This window comes from Desmodus rotundus, chromosome 6, assembly GCF_022682495.2.
Source record: "Desmodus rotundus isolate HL8 chromosome 6, HLdesRot8A.1, whole genome shotgun sequence".
In the NCBI taxonomy this organism is placed as follows: domain Eukaryota; kingdom Metazoa; phylum Chordata; class Mammalia; order Chiroptera; family Phyllostomidae; genus Desmodus; species Desmodus rotundus.
This window is the reverse complement of record NC_071392.1, coordinates 34,944,866-34,960,242: the sequence shown is the minus strand read 5'-3', so window position 1 is coordinate 34,960,242 and position 15,377 is coordinate 34,944,866. Positions and strand designations below refer to the sequence as shown.

The following is a 15,377-nucleotide window of genomic DNA, read 5'->3' as shown; positions in this document are numbered from 1 at the left end:
TTGGAACTCCCCTAGTACTTATTCAGAACTTGGTTCAGAAGAGTACTGTATGAAAGATACCAATTTACGAAATACTGAAATGTGTGAAATTGGCATTTTATCTGTTCTTAGCATATGAAATAGTTTATAGTTTATGTGACTTACCTAAAAATGCTTTGTTTTCCTTTAGCGAGTTGAAGAATTTCTCAGCAAAGATATCAGTTATCTTATTTCAAATAAAAAAGAAGCTAAATTTGCACAAACTTTTGGACGAATTTCTCCTGTACCAAGTCCAGAATCTGCGTATACTGCAGAAACCACTTCGCCTCATCCCAGTCATGATGGAAGTTCATTTAAGTCTCCAGAGTCAGTAAGTCACTTAAATATGCTTTGAGACTCTCAAGAAGGGCTTGTTACAGACTGAGGATGGCATGATTTTAAGAGCAGGTTGGCAGCAGAGTTCACTTAGACAGAACAATGTTTACATTATGTGTAACTTTCCAGTCATTATAAGGTTGCTGTCTTACTTTTTTCTTAATAGTGCTTGTGTAGTTATACTCTGATTCCTACAATATACCCTTGCATTTAGGGATGGTGTTTATTTTTTAGAGTAATTTACAACTAAAAAGTAACAGTGGACAACTGCTTTAAAGAAGAAATGGAAATCTTTTGTTTGGTGTAGAGTTGTTGAAAACTATGGACACAGGCCAAATCTAAGCCTGTCACCTGTTTTTTATAGCTTGTAAGTTAAGCATAGTTTTCACATTTTCAAATTGGGGAAAATTAAAAGAAGGATATTTTGTGACAAATGGAAATTATATGAAGTTCAAGTTTCATTGTCCAAAAAAAAAAAAAAAAGATTTATTGGACTACAGCCATATATTCATTTGTTTACATGTTGACTGGTGGTTTACTGCTTTCCTGCAACCAGTCAATACGTAAATGAATGAAGGCAGAATTGGATAGTTGGAATAGAGACTACATGGCCCACAGAGTCTGAAACACATAATATCTGGCCCTTTATAGAAAAAGTTTGCCCACCCCACTTGTAGAAAAATTGTTGACATTCAGTCCTCTCCTCCATTGTCAATAAGTGGGAAAAGAGTAAAGAATAAATTAAGCTGATTTAATGGAGTATGGAGAAGGGAAGAGATTAAAAACCAAAATGTTTCTTGTTTTTAGATTGAAATGTAATTATCATTTAAAAATATTCTCAACTTACTTACCATTTGGGAAGCAAGAAAAATGGGGGCGGGGTGGCAAATGGAAGAAATGAGTTATATAAGAGATATCACTTAAAAAAGAGACAAATATATATAGAAAAAAAAAGTCAAAGAAAGGAGATTGAGCAAGGCTCATACATATCCTTTTAATTGATGCTTTTTTGGAGGAATGAGATTATATACTGCTGTCTAGTTCACATTAATTGTTCATAGCATTTCAACTGCTTTTTCTAGTGTTTTATTTAAAAAGTGAAATACCATGTAAAAACAATATACAGTTTATTATATTCTTAGATCTTTAGTTTAGTGGAACACTAAAATGTAAACTTACTATTTAATTACAGACAGTTTCAGAGGAACGTAGCTGTTTTATTTCCCATGTTAAAAAGAATTTACTATAGAACTGACTTTGGTCTCAACATTGTTCAATTGAGTTTAGTTGCTTCACCAAAAAGGAAAATAGAAAAGAAAAGAAGCAAACTTTTTAATAGGAGATAATTTTATAAAGACCCTGAGGAAATTACTTCTTACTATACATTTATTTTGGTGGTAGTCACTAGGACTTGTACAAATAAAATTTATCTTTTTAAAATTTCATGTTTATGTTAAAATGTATCTATAGATACATTTATCTATTAACTTTAGCTATTTTACCTTTTTAACCTTTTTTCAATGAGGCACTATGTTACAACTTTATGTTTGATTGTTCTTTGGTCTTTTTATAGGTATGTTTGAGCAGAGGAAAATTACTAGTTGAAAGAGCTATCAAAGACCATGTAAGTAGGAACTTTAAAAACTCACAGTGTATATTCTGTTATTAAAAACTCAAGTGGGAAACAGAGATGTTCTTCAAATTTCTTTCCTCGTTTTGATAGGAAAAGCCTAAATATCAGCCAATACCTCATTTTACAAAGAACAATCTACTTTTCATGAAGAAGCATCTCCATCTTGTGGCCTTTTAAAGTATTACTAGAGACTTCTGAAACTTGTGGCATTTTTGTATTTTTAAATGGAATAATTTCTTGAAACTGTTAACTGTAAGACTACAGTGCTCATTGATTGTCAGCATTATGGGAATATATTAAGCAGGATTGATTTTAGAAATTCCAGAAGAAAAAACTGATGCTGTCATTGCTGTTGTGACTATAGGGTCTGTTCACTGACATTGTTTCAAATGATTTTTAAATTCAACTCATTTAAAGTAGTGATTTCCTAGAAAAACTGTCCACTTTTTTTTTTTCAGGATTTTATTCCTTCAAATAGTATACTATCAAATGCCTTATCGTGGGGAGTAAAAATTCTTCATATTGATGGTAAGGATTTTATCCTTGTTTTTTTGACATTTCTTATCAATATCTATTTCTGCCTCTTGGTTCTGAACTTTACATAGAATTCTGATTGAAAGAGATACTTGTTATGGTAATTCTTTCATGTAAATTTAGTATTATTAAAAGAAAATATCAATGTTTAACTCCAAAGATAAAAATACTAATCTTAAACTCTCTTTTAATAAAGACATTAGATACTACATCGAACAAAAGAAAAAAGAATTGTATTTACTCAAGAAATCAAGCACTCCTGTAAGAGATGTGGTATGTTATTTTCCTTAATTTTTAAGTTAAAGAAATTGATCAAGCTTGGTTTTTGTTTACATATCTGTAGATGTTTTTCCTTGCCAAGTAGAAAATAGTATTGCCAGAATATCCTAAGGGTAAGCCTGTGTACTGTGTGCATGTTTCTGTTACTTGAATTAATTGTCGTGTATCATTTAACCTTAGGATTTATTTATGAGTTAAAAATTACTCTTGGGATGGTGGCATGGTTTTGTTTCTTTTCTTCTTTGGTTGCCTATTGTGTGAGAAGTTTCTAATATAGATAATATATTCCTTTGAGGAACATAAGTAGGAAATATACTTACTTTCGTAACTGTCCTAGATGATGGTGTAGCACAAGCTCATCATATAGTATGGCTAACTGACCTAACCTCAAAATATTTGTTGAACAGCCGCATTGGACTTGCACTCTGTCAGACCTAATGTTCCTGTATCTTCAGTCTCTTCCCTCTTTAATAGCTTCCTCCTTGAAGCCTCTATACATAAGTCTCTTGCATCTTTTAAAACAGATACAGTAAAACCTCCCTTGATCTCACATTCCTACTTAACTACTATATAATCTTTATATTATCTGCACTTCTCAAATCTCCACTTCTATACTTTCCATTCACTCTTCAACCTACTGACCAATTTCCAAATCAAGTTACTACTTTCTAAAATCAGTCATATTGGAAAGAAAAAGAATTTTTTTTAAACAGTCATATTGGTTCAATTATTAATTTTCCCTTGAACTTAACTATTTTTTCTGGAGCATCTCTTATCTCGTAACTTTCACATGGTTTTTGTATCTCTCAGAACATTCTTTTGTGATCTCTTTTTTTTTTTTTTTCACTGAATCCTTAATGCCCATGACCTGAAAGGAAAATTTATAGAAGAGTGTATGTAAAGATATGAAGTCATAAGTAGGATGGCATGTTTTAGAAATTTTCTGTATTATAATGCAAGTTGATTGTTGAGTGAGAGAATGACAAGAAATGAAGATGGAAAAATTAATAGGTTCAGATAAGAGTATAAAAGGAGACAGACTGTACGATGTATAAAGGAGTTAGATTTTATCTCGCAGGGTTTGGAAAAGTACTGAGGGAATATTAGTGAGAGAGTAACTAACTGGATAGGTCTTTTGAAAACATCCTCCAGTTGCCAGTAAAGAATATTTGTGGGCAAGGCTGGGTGTTGGACAGTGGATGTTGAACACTCTTGAACATGATTTTCATTAAGAAACATTTTACAGCATGACTACCTCATCTATGCATGTCACAGAAAAATTCATAAAGTCTTTGTGACTTCATATTTTTAATCAATTCTCATTTATATAAGATATGAGTAATTTGCAGAAAGGAACAGATAATTTACTTAGTATATTTAAATAAAACTGCTAATACTTTTGTTTGGCTGTCTCATTTACAAGTAATAAAAACATTCCAAATGACTATTTCCAAATTTTTGCAAAAGGATGGGTGGACATTCCTTTGTTGAAATATGCTAAATGTACTCGCTACTGCACTTTGCAGATTATTTAAATTGTATGAAATAGAGATGTATGAAAATTTAAACTCGAAAGGACAATTATGGATCCTGAATACATACACACATCAAGTATTTTAGGATGATGTGTTTATAATCAGGAGAAATGTTGAAGGCCTGCTTAAAGTAGTAACAGAAGGGGAGGGGAAGATTTGAAAGATACTAATTAACAGGTTTCATTGCCTAACCAGTGCCTTGAATCAAATATGAATTCCACGAGGGTTCAGATCATGTCCTGTCTTTTTCAACACTGGGTTTTGCTTACACATGTCACCCGCATTGTTCATTTAGTATTTAACAGTTACTCAGTCCTGTTGTGTGCCAGGCATTAGGAAGAAAAATTAAAAGCTGTTTCAAATAGATACGAAAAAGATCTTACTTTTCTCCCCAAATGAAAAGGATAAGAATACCAAATACTTTTATTACTTCAAGGTGTGTAATCGGTCAGCTTGATTCCAGTACTTGCAAAATCTTTGTTATTTTTTTCCCCTCAGTTTATCAGCAACTTATTTTGTGGAGGATTTTTTTTTGCATATTATGTGCTTTAAGAATATTGGTGGTCTTTTTCTTGTGATGCCTTTGGTTTTCGTGTCAGGGTAATGCTGTCCTAACAGAATGCTGGAATGTAGTTCCATTTCTGTTTTCCAGACAAGTTTTGGTAGAATTGGTTAAACTTTTAAAATATTTAGTAGAATTTACCAGTAAGGTTATCTGGGTCTGGAATTTTCTTAATTGGAAAATTCTCAAATATGAATTCAGTTTCTTTATTAGTGGAAACTCAGGTTGTTTATTGTTTCTTGAGTGCACTTTGGTAGTTTGTGCTTTTCAAAGAATTTGTACGTCTTGTTAAAATTGTCGAATTGATGGCAGAAGTGTTTGTAATAGTCCCTTATTAAACTTTTAATGTTCATAGGGTGTGAAATGATGTCTCCTGTTTCATTTCTGATATCATTCTGGTTTTTTTTCCTTGGTCAACCTGGCTAGTTTTATTAATTTTACTTATTTTCTCAAAGAACCACATTTGCTGTAAATTTCCTTTAAGCTCTGCACTAAGTTGCATCCCAAACATCTCACGTTAAATTTTTTTTAATATACAGGCTCTATTTTTTAGAGCAGCTTTAGGTTCAAGCAAAATTGAGTAGAAGGTACAGATATTTTCCATCTACCCCTTGCTTCCGGTATACAGACAGCCTCCCCCACTATCAACACCCTACACCATAGTGGCACATCTGTAATTAATTGATGAATCTATATTAAGTCATTGTCGCTCAAAGTCCATAGTTTACATTATGGTTCACTTTTGTCTTTGGGTTTAGACAAATGTATATGTCTACCATCATAATATCATACAGTACTCTAAAATACAGTTTCTATGTCCTAAAAACCCTCCATGCCTTACCTGTTCATCCCTCCCTTTCCCACTTACCCCTGGCAACTACTGATCTTTGTACTATCTTCATAATTTCACCTTTTCCAGAATGTCATATAGTTGGAATCATATAGTATCTGGCTTTTTATAATGGCTTTTTCATTTAGTAGTAGGTCTTTAAAAGTTCCTTCTTGTATTTTCATGACTTGTTTGCTCATTTGTTTTGTTGTCAATAATTACATTGTCTGGATACACCATAGTTGATACATTCACCTTCTGAAAGACATCTTGGTTGCTTCCAGGTTTTAGCAGTTACAGATATAAACATCCACGTGCAGGTGTTTGTGTAGACATAAATTTTCAGCTCATTTGAATAAATGCCAAGATGCATGATTGCTGGATCATATCAGAGTGTGTTTCGTATTGTAAGAAACTGCCAGACTGTTTTCCAAAATGGCTATACCACTTATCATTATACAGTGTAGGCAAAAGTAAGTTTACAGCTGTTCGTATGGAAAATGATACACAAATAAACCGTTTTTGAATACTCACAACTATAAACCTACTTTTGTCCACACTTGTATAATGTTCCTTAGTCCCTGTTAATATTCCTTGTTCTGAAGTCTGCTTTTTCCCAATAGGGCCACCCCAGCTTCCTTTTAATCAGTGTTTGTGTGGTATATTGTTTTGATTCCTTTTACGTTTAACATATCTATGTATTTTTGTGGCAATTCCAACATGAGGAACATCTTAGAGTTGGCATCTGATTGTCTTTTTCCTTCAAGAGCTGATCGTGTTTTCCTGGTTCTTACTGTATCAAATAGTTTTTTGACTGCATATTAGACATTGTAAATGTTGATGTTGTGTAGACTCCAAATCTATTATAATACTCTGGAGGAGGCTGATTTTGTTGTTGTTGCTGTTATTGTTTCGGCAGGCAATCATCCAGTTGTGTTTAAACTGTCAGTTCTCTCTCAATTTGTGTAGGTGTTGGGTCTAGTCTCAGTTTCAGTTTTCAAAGACTTGTATGGAGCTTTCTGTTTGTTCTACATATACATCACTTACAGATTAGTCCAAGACTTGGGCATTGGTTTGAACCTTAGTTCCAATATTTAAAGCTCTTGCTTTGTCTTTGTCCTTGGAATATGCAGCTTAGAGTTAAGCCTGGTACTTCTGTGGATTTATACAGGGAATTAGGAATCACGTTCTCCAGGTCGCTATTCTCTGTGATTTCCCTTTAACTCTCCAGTCTGCAGTGGTCCTTTTCCTAGTTTCTTTAGTCAGAAAGTCAAAGTTTCTCAATTTTATTTGCTTGTGGTACTGTTAAAATTGCAATTTTATAACTGGGGCCCATCCAAAGGGCAAAACTGGGAAAAAAGAAAGACGACTTAATACAGTGATTCTCTTTGTAATCTTGGACTGCAGGAGCCTCTTTCCTGGTTCTTTCTGGCCAGAAAGATGGTGTTGTATGGAAGAGGTAGTCACTGGCTTCACTAATCCCACCAACTCCATGATTATAGATCCATCCTTAAGGTTGCATTGCAAAAGAAAAGATGGGGAGATGGGAAATTTACCCCGTAAAAGGTGCTCTTTCCAAGTTTTTACTTCCTTCAACAATGTGCCTGCTTTCCTTTACTTTTCAGTCTGCAGGTGGTCGCTTATTATATTTTGTTCAGAGATTTTAGTTGTACATAATCGGTAGGATTGTTGACCATATTGGATGTATTCCATCTTGACCGAAATTGATAAACTATAATAAATGTTTTAATAATTCCTTTGTATAGTTTATCACAAATGTTCTGCTGAATAAGGATATAAAAATAACTTCTATGACTATTTTTAGATTATTTCACTATCTGTACTCTATCCTTATTGGTTGAGTTCTTTCTGTGAAGACAAAAATTATAGCTAGAATGCAAAGCACTAGTTGGGTGGATTGTAAAAAAAAAGCATTTGTATTACTAAATTCCATTCCAGTGGTTAAGATCTTTAATTTTTGAATTTTCCTTTTGTTTCTTTGGCTGAATTGATTTTAAAAAACAATTTTTTTCTCATTTCCCCCCACAAAACTGTAATAATAAGCCTCCTTTTATATAATTCTTTTCCTGTATATGTAATTTGAGAGTATTGAACACAATTACAGTTACTATTTTCACTGTATTTTCAAACACAGGATTTTCACTATATCAATCTTTTTTTAGGGGAAAAGAGTAGGTATTGGCACACAGAAAACAAGAAGTAAGTATTTTGATATACTTAAATGTGTTTGGTTTGCTGCAGAAATTTTAATAATTTTCTTAAAAATCCGGTAAACAACTCTTGCCCTGACTGGCTGGCTCAGTTGGTTGGAGTGTTGTCCCATACACAGAAAGGTTGTGGATTCAATCCCCAGTAAGGGTATATATGGGAGGCAACCAAGTGATGTTTCGTGCTCACTTTGATATATCTGTGTGTATGTGTCTGTCTGTCTGTCTCTCTCTCTCCCCTTTGCCCTTCTTCCTCTCCCTCTAAAATGAATAAATTTATATCTTTGGTGAGGATTTTTTAAAAAATCATTTAAAAAACTCTTTAAATGACTTATTCAGTAGTTCCTAGCTTTTTTAAGAAACGGTACCTGTGGCAGTCTATTGAAACCTATAGACAACCACTTCTCAGAATAATATTTAAATTTTTTTTTAAATTATTAATTACTAAGAGAAACAGTTATTGAAATTCAGTTCTCAGAACTTTTTTTTTGAAAGATTTTATTTATTTATTTTTAGACCAGGGGGAGAGAAGGAGAGGGAAAGAAAAGTCAATGTGTCATTGCCTCTTGCATGCCACCTACTGGGGTCCTGGCCCACAACGCAGGCTGTGTTCTGACTGGGAATCAAACAGGAGACTCTTTAGTTCACAGGCCGGCACTCAATCCACTGAGCCACACCAGCCTGGGCAGTTCTCAGGACTTTTTAATGAAATAATGATGTACATGCTTTTATTACACATTAAAATCAAGCTCTAAAAGTGATTCTGATGATAATTTTTAAGCAATGAGCATAAATGATGCTTTGAGATATTTATAGCAGTTACTATATTTTAATTTGTTTCAAAATTACTGGCACTGGTAATACTACTGTGCCAAGTTGCTTATATGTAAATTTGGAGGAAATGTCAAATTTTAGTTAGAGGTTACTAAAAATAAAAGTTGAGTTTTTTTTTTCTGTTACACCTCTTGAGGCTCCTGAATTCTACTCTTAGATCCTTTAGGGATCCATTTAGTTTAAGAATCTCAGAATGTAGATAGAGCTTCTGTTATTTTGAAGTGGGTTAACATTATTAAAAACCTCACCTGAGACTTCAAACTTCTAACTGAAAGGCGATGTCTAATGGGTACATAGTTGGGAGGGTTTTTTCATTTGGTTTGTTTTTTTATCCAGAGTAGTTTTGTTTAAAAAAATATATTGGATTTGTAAGTGTATAATATCGTGTTTTATATGTTTTCAAGCAGGTAGACTCAAAAAGCCTTTTGTAAAGGTGGAAGATAGGAGTCAGTAAGTATCTAAGTTCAATTTCTATGATTTAAATACAATATCAAAAGAGGAAAATCTAACTAATTAACTTATCTCCATCAATACGTTAGGTCCCTTTATGTTAGGTTGGTATTATACTAGTGTGCATGGGCACACATTACAGAAAGTAGCATTAATTAATTTGTGCTTAAGGACTGAGTTTAGTTTTAGCATGTTACAGATAATAATTCCTTGAAATATCTAGTTTAGAACAATCATGAGACAGACTCATTCTTTTAATACTTCCAATAACTATTCTGTGGGTAAATGTAGTACCATATGGTTTATAGCAACTACTTAATTGCTTCTACATTAGTAAAAAAGAATTAGGTACTATTTGGAAATACAGATTTGAGTCTAACATTTTATTTGGTTGTTTTCCTAAACTCACTCTGACATTTAATCTTAATGGAGGATAGGTATAGGTAAATTAAGGATAAACTTAATGAAGATTAAGGTATAATTAAGCTGATGTGGGAGAGTCAGATTTCTTTCTCTTGACTTTCCATTTACTGAGACATGTGTGATTAATTACTCAATTAGACATGTATAAGGAATTATCTTGGGTGCTCACTGAGGTAATAAACGTGTGTTGAATGCTTCTGTTTATGAAATGTACTCCTGTGGGGGGAAAATGCAGTTCAGAATTAGGCCTGGAGAAGGCACCAATAAATGGAAGGACATTCCATGTTCATGGATAAGAAGACTTCATATTGTTAAGATGTCAGTAGTTCCCAAAGTGATCTACAGATTCAGTGCATTGTCTACCAAAATCCCAATGACTTTTTTTGTAGAAAGAAAAAAATCCATCCTAAAATTCACATGGAATCTCACAGGACTCTGAACACCCAAAACAATCTTGAAAAGGAACAACAAACTTGGAGGTCTACACTTACTGATATCAAACCTTAGTACAAAGCAACAGTCATCAAAATAGTGTGATGCTGACGTCAAGACAGATATACAGACCAATGGGATAGAATAAAGAGCCCAGAAAGAAATCTTTGCATGCATAGTTAAATGATTATTGACAAGGATGCCAAGATCATTCAGTGGGGAAAGGATAGTCTTTTCAACAAATGGTGCTGAGAAAACTAGTTATCCACATGTAAAAGAATGAAGTTGGGCCCTTACTTTATACCGTATGTAAAATTAATTCAAAATGGTTCAAAGACCTAAAACTGTAAAACTTCTAAGAAAAAACATGGGGGGGAAGCTTTATGATGTTGGGTTTGGCAGTGATTTTGTGGATATGACACTAAAATCATAAGCAACAAAAGGTGTAAGTTGGACTACATCAAAATTAAAAATTTCTGTGTACCAAAGGCCACAATAAAGTGAAAAGGCAACCCATGGAATGGGGGAAGATACTTGCATATATCATATCTAATAATCAGCATTACTAATCATCCAAGAAATGCAGATCATTTCACTGCATTACACCTCAACCTCACACCCATTAGGATAGCCACCATCAAAAAAACCCCACCAAAAAACAGAAAAGTACAAGTGTTGGTGAGGATGTGGAGAAATTAGAACCCTTGTGCATTGTTGGTGGGGTTGGAAAATGGTGCATCTGCTCTGGATAAAACTGTGGAAATGCCTCAAAAAATTAGACATACCATATGATCCAGCAATTCCACTTCTGGGTATATGTTGAAAAGAATTGAAAGCAGGGTCTTGAAGAGGTACATGCACATGCATTCACAATAGCCAAGAAGCAAAAGCAACCCACATGTTATAACAGATGAATGGATACTGTGGTACATATATACAATGGACTACTATTTAGCCTTAAAAAGGAATGAAATTCTTATACCACTTTGAGGACATTATACTAAGTGTTTAAATAAAAGACTTCATGATTCCACTTAATGAGGTACCCAGAGTCATTAAATTCATAGAGACAGGAAATAGAATGGTTGTTCTTAGGGACTGGGGGGAAGGGGAGAATGGGGAGTTACTGTTTAATGGGTATAGAGTTTGAATTTTGCAAGGGGAAAAGAAAGTCTGGAGATAGATGGTGTTAATGGTTGCAAAACATTGAATGTATTTAATGCGAGTAAACTGTACACTAAAAAATAGTTAAGATAGCAAGTTTTGTTGTGTGTGTTTTACCACAATTTAAAAAACTTTTCAATAGGTTAAAAACATTGGGTCTATAATTATGAAGGGAATTTTAACTGATTTCTGTTGTTTATATCAGATTCCAGATGAATTACATGATTTTGAAATACATATAAAACTTCAAATGTGTTTTCTTTTATCATAAAGAATTTCATGTATTTTTCTTTTTATTCTTTAGACTTTATAGACCATTTTATCTTCAGCAGACCAGTATGCCTTTAATAAATTATTCTGTTCAGAAGCCTTCCAGTCCATTTGATATAGATAAGCCACCTGACATCCAAAAGCAAACTCAGGTTAAACTAAGGTTGGTTTAACCTTTTAGTAATTTTTAAAAATCTTTTTAAACAAACATTAAAATAATTCAGGTAATGCCATGGTGTGTGTGTGTGTGTGTGTGTGTGTGTGTGATCACTCTTATGATTTGCCCCTGTATATTTTAATGGCCCTTTGGCTAGATTTGAAGTCTGAATCTCTTCTAAGTGTGTCACATTTAGACACCTAAGATAGATTGAAGGGGGAGCATGAAAATATTTGCAGATAGTTAAAATGTGATGTTTCTCTCAAGTGATCTGAAATGTGCTCCATAATCATCATATGGCAGGTTCTGTCTGATGGGGGGAACTGTAAATTTTGTAAATTATTCCTTATTTTTCGCAGTTAATTCTTTTACCATATATTTCCATCAGAATCCAAACAGATGGCGATAAATGTGGTGGAATCCCAATTCAACTCCAGCTGAAAGAGAAGAAAAAAAAAGGATATTGTGAATGTTGCTTGCAAAAATATGAAGATCTCGAAACTGTAAATGTGATTTTTTTGTTTGGGGGTTGATATTTCTAAAACTATGAATGAATGTCTGTGGTTTATAACTTGATAAGTTATTAAGTAGTATATACTTCTTGATAGGATTATCTGAAATTTTAAGAACACAAAGTGCAGAAATGTATATTGAAAAATATTTTTTATTCAACAAATACTTATGTGCATGTACTATGTAATAATCACTGCTCTGGGCAAATGGCATTGAATAAAGAGACCTATTGCCTGCCCTTGTGAAGATTACATCTTATGGAGGAGGCAGAGAAATAGGTAACCATAGGATAAAAGAATAATGAACTATACAGAGAGAACATTTAGATCAATGCTATGAGAAAATATAAAGCAGGAATGGGATGTTGCCATTCTTTTAGACTAGACAAGGAGTACCTAACTGGAAACCTCATATAAGTTAAAGATGGGAGCTATTACAGTTTGTAAAGTGATTTAAGTTTAAAAGAAAAAAAAAAACATTTAAATCCTGGCTTCCTGTTTGTGTGATCTTGGATAGTCCCTGGCACTGTGTTTTCTAAATGTTAGCTGTTATAATTTGAATTGGTAATTTTTAAAAAGTGGATAGATTTATTTTGGTGCTTGGTTTTGGTAGAAGATGGTGGAAAAGGTAAGGAGAAAGAATAATATTTTTAAATATCTGATTCATACAATGTCTTTTATACTGACTCTTAATTGAAGTTTGGTTGTTTTATAATCCAAAAATAGTACTGCTGTGTGTCAGTTTGTGTTTTTTTAATTATATTTTATTGAGTATGCCCTTACAGTTGTCCCAATTTTTCCCCCTTTTCCCCCCTCCACCCAACACTTCCCACTCCCTCAGGCAGTCCTCATGTCCATGGGTCATGTCTACAGTTATTCCATTTCCTATACTGTACCTTACATCCCCCTAGCTGTTCTGTAACTACCTATTTGTACTTCTTAATCCCCTCACCTCTTCACCCATTCCCCCACACGCGCCACCCATCTGGCAACCATCAAAACCCCCTTAGTATCCATGTTTCTGTCTCTGTTATTATTTGCTCAGTTTGATTTTTAGATTCAATTGTTGATGGATATGTATTTATTACCATTTTATTGTTCATAGTTTTGATCTTCTTTTCTTAAATAAGTCCCTTTAACATTTCATATAATAATGGTTTGGTGATGATGAACTCCTTTAGTATTTTTCTTGTGTGGGAAGTTCTTTATGCCCTCTGATTCTAAATGATAACTTTTCTGGGTAAAGCAATCTTGGCTGTAGGTCCCTGCTTTTCATGACTTTGCATATTTCTTGCCAATCCCTTTTAGCCTGCAATGTTTCTTTTAAAACATCAGCTAAACCGTCTTGTGCAACCTCCCCTGTAGGTAACTAACTGCTATTCTCTTGTTGCTTTTAAGATTCTCTCTTTATCTTTAACCTTTGGCATTTTAATTATAATGTGTCTTGGAATGGGCCTTGCTGCATCCGTCTTGTTTGGGACTCCCTATGCTTCCTGAACTGGCATGTCTATTTCCTCTACCAAATTAGGGAAGTTTTCTTAAATTATTTTTTCAAATATATTTCCAGTTTCTTGCTCTTTCTTTCTTCCCTCCTTCTGGCATTCCTCTGATGCAAATGTTGGAAGCTTGATGTTGTCCTGTAGACTGCTTACACCATCCTCACTTATTTATTTGTTTTTTAGATTATTTTTTCTTCTTTCTTGTTCTGATTGCCTGTTTTTTGCTTCCTTATGATCCAAATCATCAATTTGATTCTCTGCTTCATTCACTCTACTGTTGCTTCCCTGTAAATTGTTCTTTATTTCAGTTAGTGAATCCTTCATTTCTGACTGGATCTTTTTTATGCTTTTGAGGTCCTCATTAAGTCCCCTGAGCATCCTCATAACCAGTGTTTTGAATTGTGCATCTGATAGATTGCTTATCTCCATTTTCTTTAGTTCTTTTTCTGGAGGTTTAATCTGTTTTTTTTCTTCATTTGGACCATGTTTCTCTGTCTCCTCATCTTGGCAGCCTCTCTCTGTTTGTGTCTACGTATTGTATTAGTTCAAGCTACTGTGACTCCCTGTCTTGGTAGTTTGGTAGTGTGGCCAAATGTAGTAGGTGTCCCGTAGGGTCCAGTGGCATAGCCTCCCCTATCACCCAAGCTGTGTACTTGAGGTGCGCCCTTCATGTGGGCTGAGTACACCCTTCTCTTGCAGATAAGCCTTGATGGCTGTTGGCAAATTAGGGAGAGGGATTTACCCAAGCTAGTAAACTACAAGGATTGGCAGTGACCACTTAACCACCAATCTCCACACTCTGTGGAGGATCAGCTATGCAGGGTCAGGGTGTTAGTGCTCTGTTGTGGTCTGTAGCTCTCCACTGGGTGCACTAGCACTGCAGTTTCCCTGGTGGTGCAGGCCAAGGTCAGTCCCCACCTGTGTTTTGCCCCGGGCTACCCTGCCTGGGCTATAAAGCAATCTGAGATGGTACTTGTGCTGGGTTTGGAGATTCCTACTGAAGCCAAACTGAATCTTGACTGGCTGCTGCTAGGGCCACTTAGAGAGAGGTATAGGGGCTGTGGGGGCTCACTGAGGTCAGCTGTTGGCTTGTTTGAAAGGATTTAGGAAATTGTGAAGCATGAGCCAAGGTCAGCTATTCATATAGAAAAGTCTCTGTTAACAGCTTGTGTGGGCCTGTAAGTTGTGTGGGACTCAGAGTCTCAGAGGATCTCCAGGGTAGGGCAGACAGTGTTAGGCAGGTTGATAATCTCAAGATATTGTACCTGCCCACCAGGTCTGTGTCTCTGTGGGGGAAGGGTTCAGAAAAGGGACAGTGGCCTTTCTGTCTGGGAGAAAGCTGTTCCCCTAGCTCTTGCATTGATACCAGACCCTTCCCTTTCTCCCTGTATGCCACTGGTGCCTTTCAAGCTGCTACTGAGATGCTGGAGCTCAGAGGGAGTGAGTCTGAGCAGGTGAGTCCACATGTGGGTTCTTTAAGAGAAATTGCTTGGGACTCTTAAAACTTTCTTCCACCCACTGCATCCCCGCTAGTTTTTGTAGCCAGAAGTTATGGGGACTTACCTTTCTGGCACGAGAACCCTGGGCTGGGGATCCTGGTGTGGGGCAGGGTTCCTCACTCCCGAGATACTCCTCCAGAATTTTTATCCACCACACGTGGGTGTGGGACCAGCCTGTTCTGC

The 15,377-nt window shown here is 35.0% G+C and overlaps 1 protein-coding gene across 2 annotated transcripts in view; it reads left to right on the top strand.

Moving 5' to 3' along the window:
- Positions 1–15,377, top strand: part of DBF4 (DBF4-CDC7 kinase regulatory subunit) — a 29,533-nt gene that overhangs the window by 7,633 nt on the left and 6,523 nt on the right. Inside the window, exons 3-10 of one of the 2 annotated variants that reach the window (XM_053927127.2) lie at positions 170–349; positions 1,928–1,978; positions 2,446–2,515; positions 2,718–2,794; positions 7,910–7,946; positions 9,196–9,238; positions 11,562–11,690; positions 12,073–12,187. In XM_053927127.2, coding sequence (XP_053783102.1) covers positions 170–349; positions 1,928–1,978; positions 2,446–2,515; positions 2,718–2,794; positions 7,910–7,946; positions 9,196–9,238; positions 11,562–11,690; positions 12,073–12,187 — 702 coding nt within the window. Of the gene's footprint in view, positions 1–169; positions 350–1,927; positions 1,979–2,445; positions 2,516–2,717; positions 2,795–7,909; positions 7,947–9,192; positions 9,239–11,561; positions 11,691–12,072; positions 12,188–15,377 lie in introns of both variants that reach the window. The other variant, XM_024557647.4, reaches the window with a different exon arrangement.